Genomic DNA, 13,889 nt, shown 5'->3' with positions numbered 1-13,889 from the left:
TAAATTATTTTTGATTGTTGTTTGGTTGAAGTACACCCCCCCACCCCCCATCCACCCATGGAAATATTTTTAAAAATATTTTAAATACAAAATAGTAGTAGTAGTAGTAGTAGTAGTAGTAGTAGTAGTAATGATAATAACAACAACAACAACAACAATAATAATAATAATAATAATAATAATATCCCTATTTAACAAATCCTATGAATGAATGAATGAGTGACTGAGCACATAAATAAATAAAAATTAGTTTCATGTGATAGAGTCCCCTGTGTGTTTGTGTCTGTGTGTCTGTGTGTCTGTGTGTGTATTAGAGAACACACCCTGTATACTCATTGGTGTGTGTCCTGTCCTGCGCGCCGTGGGAATTGGCACTATCTGTTGATGAACAGATAGACGCAGCTGTTTTAGAGGCATGCTCCGTTGAACTCATGCCTCAAAATACACCGGGCGTTGTCTTCCACCGAGTTGCGGAGCCTGTGCCTAGTTACTAAAGAAACTATTCCTCCAAAAAAAAAAACCCTGCAGAAAGACGAGGGTGAAGACTGAGAGGGGCTAAATTCATGGAAGCGGAAAGGAGCGCCCTTAGCTGACCTGAGCGACCGTCGGTTACCGTGTGGACTTGCACTACTCTTGTTTTTCCAGAGGCCGTACGTGTATAAAGCTATTTATGTGGTTACACGTCGGCTTTAAGGACATTAGAAGTTGGACCTCGTGTGGAATATAGTCTGTAGTTGTATTTGCACGTTTGAGACTGTTTTCCAGCGTCTTTTCGCATTGTTTTCACTGGGAATTTAAATCTGCAATTTAACAAGCGGCTTTAATGATACTATGTAACCCTATCTAAATAAACAGGCATGTAGGGCTTTGAAACACCACGGTTCCTATGTATATTATTTGTAATTTTGTTTTAAAGTTTGCTCTCTCAGTGTATGCATGTTTAGCAGTCAGTACAGAGCCTGAGATTTTTAAACAGTGTGTGGTTTGGGGCTATAGAAGAGCTCTAGGGATAATTTGGGGTTAATTATCATTCGGGAGAAATTTGGACGGTGTTCAAAACCATAAACCTCAGTATTATTCTTAGGGGTTTGATGGAGAGGGGAGGAATCTGAATTCAGCAGGGCATCATCCTGAGGCCAAACTGTTTTCATTCATTGGTGTGCGTTTGTGTTTGGCCCTCAGATGTCATTCTTGAGATGCTTTAGAGCAGCAGCAAGGCATTTCACACTGGCACCAATGGCCAGGCCAAGTATGTGCGCCCTTGTGGTTTGGTGTGGGTACTCTCTCAAGCAACATTTGATAAGCTCTTTGTAAATGTTCAGATCTTGGTGCGCCCCTGCATATTGACCAGCAGGCGGTCATTTTATTCTCTTTAAAATCCTTGTCTCATAGGAGGTTTACCTGACACTGGGTGCAGAGACAGATCTTGAGCGGTCTTTGATTTCCCTTGAGGTCCAATGGATGAGGAGGTGAATCCGCTGGAGAGAGACCACTCTCTGTCTGTGGTTCTGCCAGGCGGGATGGAGAAAAATGCCACAGTGCATGGAAGGTAGGACACACAGTGCAACCCACACTGACCTGTTAGTGTATTTTGATTACATTCAGAAAAAAGAGCGCTGATCTTGAGCCATTTTTACTGTCCTCAGGCCTGTTTTTACTCGGACTTTCTCCTGATGAGTCAAAAATTTATATGCATTCATGGATGTTCTATAGTAAAGTACAGAGCAGATTTATTTAAAGATCAAGGGAACATGTCAGTGCTTAGGAAAGACATTGTGTACATTTGGAAACACATGTACAGTGTTTATTGCCTGTTTCAGTCCCTAGCCTTGAATAAAACTCAATTTATTCTGGTTTTGATGTTAACTTGACTTGCACTTGGAAGTAAGTTGGACTTTTCTTCTCTTTATAGTAAACCTGTGATGGACTTACTGGTGATGCTTTGTGCGAGTTACCACCTGAATCCTTCAGACTACACTGTGGAGGTCCTCTCGCCCAATAAAAACAACATCAGCTTCAAGCCAAACTCTCCTATCGGCTCGCTGGAAGCCGAGAAGATTGTGCTGAAACCCAGAGGGGTCGAGGAAAAGATCAGGAGGCCCTACATGCCTGAGGTGAAAATTGACTCTACCCTTCGGCTTGATTCATCAGACTTTATATCCCAAACAAGCACTTCATTGAGGGGTTGACTGCATGTATACACCGGAATAAATTTTTTAGATATGTTTTTTTGCTGGTGTATTTGGCAAAGACTGTACACATAATTTACATTACTGTACCAGATGTACTAGTAAGCCTTGGATGGCCAATATTTATCTTTGGTCCGTGGCCAATTGCTAGAAATGGATAACTAAAATAAAATAACTGTTTAAAGTACAGGCCTGCATTTACAGTTACGTGCATACATGTGATGTCATTTCAAATCCATGGCATGGCAATACAATATGACTGAAACACAAAGCCTAAATGAATCAGCATCATCACATTATGTGCTCATTTTATATTCTGCTGGCCCATGTGGGACTGTTATACTCAGATTAGTGAAAAACAATTAAGCCATTAATTAATGTGATCATTTATTCCGTTCTTCACAGTATGATTTATTGTGGTCTGTAAATAAACCATCCTGCCATGCTGCCTTGAAATAAGTAAAAAAAAATCTCAATCTCCTTGCAGGCAACTGTTCGTCTTTTGATAAACTACAATAAGTCCCATAAGGCAGTGGTGCGTGTGAATCCCAGAGCTCCTCTGGAGCTGTTGATGCCAGCAATCTGTGACAAGTGTGAATTTAAAGCAGAGACGACCGTCTTACTGAAAGACTGCCAGTCCCAAGAGCCGCTGGATCTGACCAAGTCCTTAAATGACCACGGGCTGAGGGAAGTGTTTGCCAGAGACACAGCTGGTAAGAACCTATGGTGATCATCCTCACCAACAATAACCAAACCAGTTTCCCTAAACCACCCAGAGGAGGACTTGTATTCCAAAACTACAATCATCCAAAAAAAAAAAAAAAAAAAAAGTCAGTATTTAAATAGTCAAACTGGGTGTACCCAGACAGGCACAGCCAGCCCAGGACAAAATAGCACAGCTCAGTGTGTCCTGACTTAGCTTGGCACAGTGCTGTGGAAAGGAAAGCTCACTAATTGGTCAAGGTGTTTACAGGTTTTAAGAATTCTTATTTAAAGATGCTTCACCCAGACAATTTGTGATTCTCATATGTGTTATGTCATTTTTTTTGCAGCTTTTATGTCTACATTTTAATTTATATGTACTGTATTCTTCACAACCCCTAATGTCATATTGAAACATATAAGATAATACTTTGAATATATTGCACGAGCAGTGCAATCTGACCTATTTCATCTGGTCCAAAACAGCTGTCACTCCAACAGAGGTCATCTCACCACCTCCACTACAAGGTAACACACACACACACACACACACACAAAATCTCGTAAATGTCCTCAAGATGAGGAGCAACCTTTTTTTGCCATCCACCTTTCCAGCTATACAGTATGTGCGGCCTGCAAAGAAGAAAGACCTGGCCAAATATTTTTTTAACAAATACTGTGCAATTTAGTATTTTATTTTAGCCCTACTAGGTGCCATGTCAATGGGGTTTGCCAAGTGGGATAGTGACTATCGTAAAGTTAAGACTTTTCTGACTGCCTGCCTTATACTGTTGGAACTGTCATGATGCAACAGGCAACACCTCTCTGATCCTTCGTGCATTGTTTATGCTGTATATGCAGTGTGTTCTTTCAGGCACATCTCAAGACAGATTTTCTGTAAGGACTGTAAAAATAATGAATCATTTGTCACTGATCCAGATCTTGTGCAAGACACAAACCTGCCAAGGAAGGAGAGGAAACAGAAGGAAAACAAAGGATTCCTCAGCTTATTCAGAAGAAAGAAGAAAAATCCTGAAATGGTATGATGTCGACTTTGATGTGAGGGAAATGACGAACTCCACTATAATATTCATCTCTTTTCAGAAGATTTTCTGCCCTTGACCCAAATCTAGATTTTGTTTCACCATAGCACCAAAACCCATGCTGTGGGCCTCTTGCTGGGATTTGATCCCATCATTAATGTTTTATCATACTTTTCCTCCCTTAAAGGATGGGTCACAGAGTTCCCCGGATTCTCCCGGTCTCAACAAAGAGCTGGCAGCTAGTACGAACTCACTGGGTGTCTACTGCTCTAACACCCCGCCAGCAGACATGCCCAAGAAGAGACCAGCTCCGCAGCCACCCATGGGTGTGTCCCAGAGCATGCCCAACAACCTCAGCACCCTCCATCTCAGTGGACCACAGGTGGGTTGGTGGCGGGTGTGTGAAATTGGAAATCTTAGAGCCTTCAGAGAAAATAATACTGTGTAAATAAAAAATAATGTAATACTAGTGACATGTATTCACTTTTTTTAAACTTTATGACATCAGGAGAATTTAAGGTGCACCTGTGTGTGAAAATGGCATTGTCTGAATCAGTCATAATGGGGTAGATTATGGTAGCGGTAGTTTAATTATTATTATAAGTGATCAAGCAGTCTGGTTAAGTGTTCATCAAAGTAATAAATACATGAATACAAATTTTAAAAATGTGGGAAACTGTCTAATGTTATTCTAATGTCTCTGTATAACTCTAAGTGATCAGGTTTTCTGGTAACCTTTCCATCAAAGCATGTGGGAAAATGCTAAATATTGCCCCAATCTCTCTTTAGAGCTCTACAGACTCTACCTTAAGGAGGACGAAGAGGAGGGCGCCGCCCCCTCCCTGTGCAAACGCACACCCGGCGGCGCCTGCAGACACAGAGGTTGAAGGTAAAAGCCTCACAGAGAACTCGCTGATATTTGACCTAAATGATGGCAGTCACACTCAAAAAGAGCTACATGATTACACTGGATGCTGTCCTGAACTTGTTTACATTTTAATGATTAGCTGGGATTTCGGCCAGCAAACGCTTCCTGCAGCCAAATGGGTGCTGATTATTGCCATTCAGAGGTGTCTTAAAGGTCAGCGCTGTTGGATCAGAGTCAGCTTAGTTTGTATTGGCTGGCTGAGTGCTGCCTGATCACATAGACAGGCCTGCTGCATATTTAGCTTTTTGCCATCTAGTGGTGAATGTTGGAGATGCATCTTTGAAATAACACAAGATGCAGTATGGTAGTAGTTGTAATCCCCATTGACCTTGTTATAGTATTTCATTGGAAATCAAATGCGTCTGGAGTAGGGTGAATTCTAGTATCTGCCAAAATCCTTACGACTTCAGTCGGAGTCACATGAGGTCAGAAGGGACTGACGCTAAATCAAGATTAAAATGTCAAAGCAAATACCATCAAATAGAAGATTTAGCAGTTAAATCCTCTCCAGAATGCAGCTTTTATCAGTCAGAACAATTTAACCCTGTTCAGGGCAATTAAAGTGACCCAGGGCCTTGCACAGAGAACATGTTGGGTGCAGTCTGTTCCAAGATAAATCCCTCTATTGTCCCAGCTTTCATTGCCTTGTATTAATCAGTCTGTCTGATATGCTTTCTGTGCTCGGGTTCTGGTTGTCACAGGGCATTGTTGGTTTTTGCTGATCTGCTTTCACAGACTTAAATGGAGAATGACCATTTTTGTTATTAGACAGTTTAAAATACCTGTTGTTGTTGCTCTGCGATGGCTTGGGGAATACTTTAGAGTGTACAGCAATTTTGTGCAGTTTTTTTTATTAGCTGACTACATTGGTTCCAGCATTGTTTTGGTGCACTCCCCTGTTGTTTTCTCATTGCCATGTTAGTGCATCAAACTGCTGAGTCAGAATTCAGTGCCCGGCTGAAAAAACAACTCCCACTCCCGAGTTGATGATCATTAAACACACGCTGGAACCCGTCCTCCTACACTTACATAATCATGGTCTGTGAAACCGGTGAAGCAGATTTACATGCCACACAGCGGCCTTGTAGTCATGCAGGCTTCCCTACTGTAGCACACTGACTTTTGCTTCGTTATTAATATCATCACCCAAGTCTCATCTTCTATGCACTTTGATGGACGTGAAAAACTGAAGCCACTTGATTGCATGCATTGATCAGCTTTATTCAGGACAATATCAGTGCAAAGGAGTTTGGTCTTGGGATGGTGTTTTGTTTTTGGCAACTTGAGACAGAAGGTCACTATCCTAAAGCCGAGCTTTTTCTCCCTGCTTACAGACTCTGTGTTACCTGCGGGGGGTGATTGAGGGGCTGCTGCTGTCTCCTTTTCCTCTCCTCCTCTGTGCTGCATCCCTCTTCCTCCTCTCCGTTCTCCTCCTGCGGTGGCCTCTTCCTCCTCCCTCCCATCTTAGTTTGTTAGGCTTTAATCAGCCTGCGTGGTTCTTTCTGTCACTGTTGCCAGCTGTGTTCACATGCTGTATATTTACTGTTCCTCAAGTTGACTGTTTTTTTTTTTTGTGTGTGTGTGTGTGTGTGTGTAACTTTCTTATCTGTCTTAAAGTTTTTCTCTTTACGTCCTTTGTGTGTTTTTTTTTTCTTTTAATCAGTTGGATTTCTTTAGCTAATTGATGTGCCTTTATTCAAATCAGTATTCATATCTATAGTAGCATGTGGTACCTTGATTAACTAATCTGGTACAATGATTAGTTTTAAGATGCCTTGTGTGTAATAAATATTTTCTTTTGTCGCTTTTCTTTATTGTTCATGTATTTTTAATGTTCCATTCTTTTGTTTTGTTTGTATATTACCTACTGTATGTTACAACTTTTTTTTTTTAAATTTATAATCTTTAAGTTCCTTGTGAAACAGTAGATCACAGGCAGATGTTCAATTTTCATTGATTATAATAAAATTTCTAACATTTTATTTAACTATAATACTTTTTTTTTCTTTTTTTATTGTCAACATTGCAATGCTTGATTGTATCTGATCAGGGAAAGACAAGACATGAGAAGGAAAGTTAGATTACATAGTTACATAGTTTTTAAAGCTGGAATTTTTCTGTTATTTTATTTCAGGCTGTTATTATATTAAAATTGCTAATTTATTTATGCCATATACACACTTGTATTCCGTGGTGACAGTCTAGAGGATACAACTACTGGACACAGCAGTTTTTAGCCTGGCATTTCTAAAAGTTTACCTTTTGATATCAAATAACAAGGCCCAAAATTTTAATAATTCAGCTAAATACTTGATCTGTTTTTTTCTGCATTGCTAAGTTATATCCTGTCTCCCCAGGGACTGTAAACTCCCTGCATACTGTGGAGGAGCTGAGAGAAAGTGAGGAGTCAGACTATGTGAACCTATCACCATCCTCATCTTCATCACAACCACATCCACGCTCATCACCCTCACCACCTTCAGTGGCTCATCTGGATGAAGTCAGCAACCCATATCTGCCTACAGAGGGGTGTGAAGGGAAAGAGTTATCCCATGCTTGCTCTGCTCTAGCCAAAATCCTGACCACTTCTCTTTCCAGCGGCACACACGTCCAGCATTTGAAGAACTCTGCCACCTTTCCAAGATTACACAATGGCTCATCCTTTATGTCGATGACTCAGAAGAATGCAGATCATGGAGATTTGCATGCAGAGCTTGAATCTGTTCTCAAATCTACCCCTTCCGCTGAGCCCGAGTGGGAGGATCCTGCACAGAGGAAGGGTCTGACCACATTCAAAGTGGTACCCTTGAAGAAGCAGAGTTCCTTTGAGGTGGAGCTCAACCTGGAAGTCCCAGACCAGTCCCAGATATCAGCTGACGATAACACCGTCAGTGAAGCTTCTGCTGAGGCTAAGAATAATCAGACTGAGACCCAGGAGGATCCAAGTTCCCCAGAGACCTCAGAGACTGAAATACCCCAGCCTGAGTCAGAACTCTGTCCTGGTGAGGCTCAGTCCTCAAGTAGCCAACTTTCTCCTTTGCCTCCACCTCTGCCTGATTCAGAAAATGAGAGCTGTCCAAGCTCACCTCCCGCTGAGGCTGAGGAAAACCTCGAAAAGTCAAAGGAAGAGGATGTACCTGCTGTGAAATTGGAGTCACCACAAACTGAGCCACTGGACCACAGAGATGAAGAACTTACCCGTGATGATAATTTCAGCTCAGAGCTGGAGTGTGAAACTATAAAAAGCCCTGTTGACCAATCTCTTTGCGAAGAGGTGGACCAACCTCGTTCAGAGACTGATGAGAGGGCAGCTGAGGAGGAAGGGGTTGAAGAGGAAGAAGAGGACAGTTTCCCTCCCCCTCCTCCACCTGTCTTCTTCTGTGAAGAGTTAGAAGGTATGGAGGAGGCAAGAGAAGATCCTGTTTCCTCCTCCCTGCTATCCCCCGAGCCATCAAGGTCTATCTCCAATGGACAAGGCGAAACATTCAGCACGGGCCATTTAGATGCGCCTACCTCAGCCATGCCTTACCGCTCTCCAATTAGTCCAAAGTCTCTCAAGATGATTGGCACAGCCCCCTCCCGATTTGCCCAGGCAGTGGCATTGGCTGTCCAGAAGTCCCGCGTACAGAGTCAAGGAAAAAGCTTGGGGCAGCGTATATCCCATGGCCTGCCCAGCACCCTCCCTACTCCCACAAGTCCACATACCAAAACGGTGAGTGCTGTCCGGGGTTTTTTCAGTTTAATATTGTTGCAGTAAATGCTACCTTAGATTAAGGTTATACACAGGAAATGGGCAGACTGTGTGTGTGTGTTTATTAGTCTATATAATACCTTCTCAAACAATCCCTGAATATACACTGAGCCAACAGAGGAAAGATGGCATGTAAACATACCCCTTTTTATCTCTCTTTCTGCCTCAGGTGCCTGACTGGCTTCCTCACACATTTGTGAATGGAAGTTCCTGTTTGGGGTGAGGTCTCAAGGTGACGGGGGACAACACACTCACTGTGTGACCCCCAGATAACTTCACCCAGAGGTCAGCTGACTCACTTCTCAGAGGAGTGGGCTTTGGCTGCATTGCTTTCACTGGGAGGTTAAGATCAGACTGATTAAGTCCCTGCATGTTGTATGTTTATATCAGAATCAACAATGATAAGAGCTGTGATTTTTGCACACGACTCCCTGAGTTGTTTCATTTAATGTTTAACTCTGTGTTCACACATTGAACATAAACATTTTCTGTTGTCGAGAAGGCCAAATGTACAGGACATGAGTTGTTTATGTTAAAATGTCCTGTTTTCTCAGTATTTCCTTTTAATTGTGATTGAAGATGTGCCAAGGCGGATGTGATACTGACGTGAGAGTCTTTTTTTCTTTCTTTTTGTGTGTGTGTGTTTGCTTGTCGAAGACAAAAGACATTTTGTGCATGCCATAATAATTGTGCTTTTTAAGAAGAATTTATTTTCTCCTTCACTTTGTATGCCATTTTTGAATCTTTCAGAAATTAATAATGCAGTAAAGCACATAAACCCTGAAGTCCAGACTGTTTGCTTTTTAGTCACCAGGTGGCAGAAGAAGCCTGTCTCTGAAATGAAACATCTGATGATAACCATGTGTTAGGTATTTTTCATCATATGATTTCTTGCAGATTAAGTGACAGTATGAGATGTTTCTTCAAATCACTCAGGGGGCATGAATTAAACGTTATTAAATAATGAAATAAACTCATGTTTAGTTTTCCTCCAGCATCTTTTGAAGTTTTCTGAAGGTCTGTCTCTATCCAAGACTCCACAGTCATGTCAAGGCCATGCTCAGGGGTAAAGAGTACATGCAGTATTTAATGTGAACATGATGAGAATATCCTGGGTTTCACGCAAGAAAAAAAGGAAAAACCATCCTTGTTGTAAATACCAATTCTGTGCCAAGCATTTCAACACCTTCCTGAATAAACTCAGTCCACTTTGCTCACATGCACACACTGTTATGTCTTTAACGGACCCATACCTTGGGGCGATACTGCATAACTATACTTGGGTGCCAAAAGAATCCACACTACTATATGTATTGATCCAGCCCTGGCCTTGGAGGAACAGCAAGGAGCTATGCGAGGTAGAGACCTAGCCAGAACCGCCTGTGGCTAAAGCTCCTTGTTTGCCAGGCCTGGACTGAGTGGGCTTGCTTCAAGACACACTCTCTCGCTCTTTCTCCCTCTCTCTCTGTCTTTCTCTCTGTCTCATTCTTCGCTCCACCTGAAGAGAGGGAGAGGACTGGTTGCTGGTGGATGATGGGAGGTGACCATTGACCCTGTCGTGTTTCCGTGGCGCTCCCCCCAGAGGGGGCGCCCAGCCCTCAAGGGCACAGCCATGTCACACTGCTGTTGTCATGGAGAATGCCATTACCGCCCCTAAGGGAGAGAGCCACGTCTAATGTTAAAAAAAAAAAGAGCATGTGAAAAGAGAAACACACATATGCTGGAAAAGAAGCTCTCTTCCTGCCCAAAGCAATGATATCCAGTGTAAGTGACAACTCTGGCATTATCCTTTTTGCAGTGAAAGGTTGAATTTCAACCTGAGCTGCAGTGTTCTGCTGTGTGTCATGATTATGCAGCCACCGAAAGCACAAAAGAAACCTCGACTGATGATTCAATACAACATGAAAAGGTACTCTGTCATGTGCACTTATTATCCGGCATGTGACATAAGATGCTATCAGCACCAGTGGACCTTTGAACACGACAGACATTTACATAAAGAGATGCCACATTTTGTTGATTATTAGACTTCTCTCAGGAGACAATATGGAGAGAGAGGCATGAACAAACAGTCTTCCAAACCCAGGAGGGCACTTCAGTCGCATAGAAAGTATCCCGGTTCAAATAAATTAATGAGGAGACATTGGTATGAATGCATGATCACTCAGTGGATCACTCCTCTCCAAACATGCACACCCGCGCAAACACTGTCACACCTACACACATTATTTAATCAAACGTAGTGTATACCCACACTATGAATGTATGCTTATGAGCACAAACTCTTGATCACAAATGAAACAAACCCACTCCACATTCTGTGTAAAACGGGATCTGCATAAAAATAGAAACCATCCCACGTACAGTACTGTGCACGCACACACGCAAAAACACACACACACAGACATACGCGGCTCAAATCAATAACACAATACCCGGCCCACACAAATACCGGTAATGCACATTTATCATTTATTTATTCTTTCATCTTTTCATTCATCTCTATTTAGTAATCCATCAGATTTATCTGCCTTGTGGTTTGAAGATGCCCACAGGCTGGCAAGAAGTAGGAATATGATTATAAAACAGTGAGTAGGCCTGAGGCGTGCAGAAAGTGTGTGTGCGTGTGTGTGTGTGTGTGTGTGTGTGTGTGCGCAGGGGTGCACATGTGCATTGTAGGCTACTAATATATGTGTGTTTACATGGCACCTCCATGCTTGGATAGAAATAATCAATAGATGAATCACCCAAAGCAATGTTGTTCTCCCCGGACATTGTGCTGGAGCTTAATGCTATTCTTTCCATTCACCTTGGGAATGGCATCCATCAGGCCTCCCCCAAAGTGAGGTACGGTTGCCTAAAACATTACCAGTGCTTGAGGGGCTGCTTGGAAAGTGATGCAGGGAGAGCACAGTTGACCTTTCACCTCCACCATGTTTGCACTCGCTTCCCTCTTCTTTGGCGGAACGGGAAATCACCAAGTTCCTCCCTCATTGGCATTGTCAGGCTCTTACAGTAGTATTTCTCCGCATTATGCTGGTGGTTAACTGGTTCAAATGTTATGAAAATGATATTTATCTCTTTTTTTCTTTTTTTTTTTTTGAACCTGCACACACCAAAACTGTTTGCATTATTCCTGGACAAGGAGATGGAGGGAAGAAAGAGAGGCTATAAAATACAAGAAGCATTAAAAAGCACAGAAATCTTCCTCTTAATCTTTTTTCAGATATTAAAAACTGTTACAATAATCTCCATCTTAACATGGCTTTTAGTCTCATATTCAATGTTAAAATCATATTTTCTTTTCCTTTTCTTTTGTTGATCAACTTGTTTCCAGAATATTCTTGAATCAAGTGTCATTCCTCGTTCCAATCTATACTTGTTCCCAGGAAAAAAAAAACTGATGAAACTGCATTGAAAACAAATATTATTTCATCCTTCTGGCAGTTGTTTCAAGAAAAACAATTTTTTCAAGGCTGACTATGAGACTAAATGACATGTTAAGATGGAAATTTTTTGTAGTATAAAACGCTATTGAAGCCAGTCAAACTGCAAAATCCCGTACAGAGATAGGGTTTTGAAAAATTATATTTCATTGCTGTTTGTATAAAATTTCTGACAGTAACAGCACCAAGTCGACCAAGTTTGATACATGATGCTTAGCCGTCGTATGAGCAGAAAAGTAAACAAATGGCAGCAGCAGCAAGAGAACAATTTGATGGTTGAACATGCAGTAGATGGCCACTGTTGCTCTGTGATAGATAGTGGACAAGCCCTATCCCTCTGTCATTTTTCTTCATTCTTCCCTCATCGCTGAATCCTCCTAGGTTAAAATAAAGGCAGCTTTTTTTGCTATGATGAATGGTTGACGTCTCAGATCCAATCCAGTGACAAACTGACACGATCACAGCAGTTAATTTGTCATTGGCGGCTGTTCTTTTGGTCAAATCTAACCCTCCTGCCCTCCTGCCGCCATACAATGAAACAAGCGGGCGCTTTAATGCCATACAAAGCATCTTGTCCGTCTGCTGATCTATCACCCCTGAGCTCTGTCGCTTATGTCTTTGACTTCGTTGCTTGCCTCTAATCAGTCTAATGATCATGTGAATTAGCCATAATCTCAGTGAGAACATGCTGAGATGCCTGTAATGTAATGAAGCCTTGAATGACAATGCAGTGCTGTTGCATAACCAAGAGGGGGCACAGTAATCCCTGCTTCAGATCATTGACATTGTATTGTAGCAGAGACAACACTGACTTTCATGGCTGTATTGAGATATAAACCCAGGGCATACGGCAGTGGTGCCCCTGCTAAGTTTGCTGCAGGATAAACCTTTTTTTGTTTTCTGTCAGGGAGAAGGGCACAAAAAACATGCAGCTTGTTCACTTACTGAGAATGTTGGAGCACACTGCAAAAATCTCCACCATAACAAGTCACTTAGTCTCATATTTAGTATTGAAAATATGTTTTTTCCCCCTTAAAACAAGTGCAAAAATTCTGCAAATTGGATGAGATAATCCCATCACCTCCATCTTGATAAATCATAACCAATCACATTCAACCTTCTTCAATTCATTCATTCAATCTTAATCCCACTTGTTTCCAATGCAGTTTCACTTGTTTCAGGATCCTTTTTTTTTTTTTTTTTTTGTGGAAACAAGTATAAATATGTCATAACAGCCAGAATAAGGCAGATCAGCCCGCTAAGATTAAGAAACTGACACTTGAGTCAAAAAAAAATTCTGGGAACAAGTTAATCAGCATTGGAAACAAGTGAGATAATCTCATCCCCCTGGCATATTTCTTCACTTGTCTGTAGAAAAACAAGATTTTAACACTGAATATGAGATTAAGTGACTTGTTACAACGGGGATTTTTTGCAGTGTAGTTGAGGAAGTTTAAACTGAAGGCCCTAAAATCTGAAGACCCACATGTCACTGCACCACACATTTTTACATATTTGTCAATGACTTGTAACGTTGCTCAAAATGCCAATTTACCATGTACTTTATGTAACTAAACTCCAATTTGCTGTGTGTCATTCGCAGGCCTCTTGATGGAGCTGGAACACTCGGCAGCGTCTCCCAAAGAATACTAGTTTTATTTTCCCCTTTCTTTTTGTCCGCCGTCATTAATAATTCATCCCTTTTCTTCGATGCTAAAACAACAACAAACAGAACAACAGCTCAGATAATATATTCAGTCAAAAGCTCATTGTCTGGGGGAGGAAAAGAGGGGACAGTGAAATGTGCACTGGAGTGAGACAAGAGAGCAC

The 13,889-nt window shown here is 41.7% G+C and overlaps 1 protein-coding gene across 1 annotated transcript; it reads left to right on the top strand.

The window, feature by feature from the left end:
• Window positions 1-346: 346 nt before the first annotated feature.
• LOC115372763 (cordon-bleu protein-like 1) lies at window positions 347-9,826 on the top strand. The gene is made up of 10 exons (XM_030070875.1): window positions 347-650; window positions 1,393-1,549; window positions 1,913-2,114; window positions 2,677-2,902; window positions 3,378-3,419; window positions 3,831-3,931; window positions 4,122-4,316; window positions 4,724-4,823; window positions 7,220-8,574; window positions 8,783-9,826. Exons 2-10 carry the CDS (start codon window positions 1,458-1,460, stop codon window positions 8,834-8,836), a joined length of 2,367 nt encoding a protein of 788 aa, XP_029926735.1. The 5' UTR covers window positions 347-650; window positions 1,393-1,457; the 3' UTR covers window positions 8,837-9,826.
• The last annotated feature ends 4,063 nt before the right edge of the window (window positions 9,827-13,889 follow it).

The sequence above is a fragment of the Myripristis murdjan genome, chromosome 2 (assembly GCF_902150065.1).
Source record: "Myripristis murdjan chromosome 2, fMyrMur1.1, whole genome shotgun sequence".
Lineage (NCBI taxonomy): Eukaryota > Metazoa > Chordata > Actinopteri > Holocentriformes > Holocentridae > Myripristis > Myripristis murdjan.
This window is presented reverse-complemented; position numbering and strand designations above follow the sequence as displayed.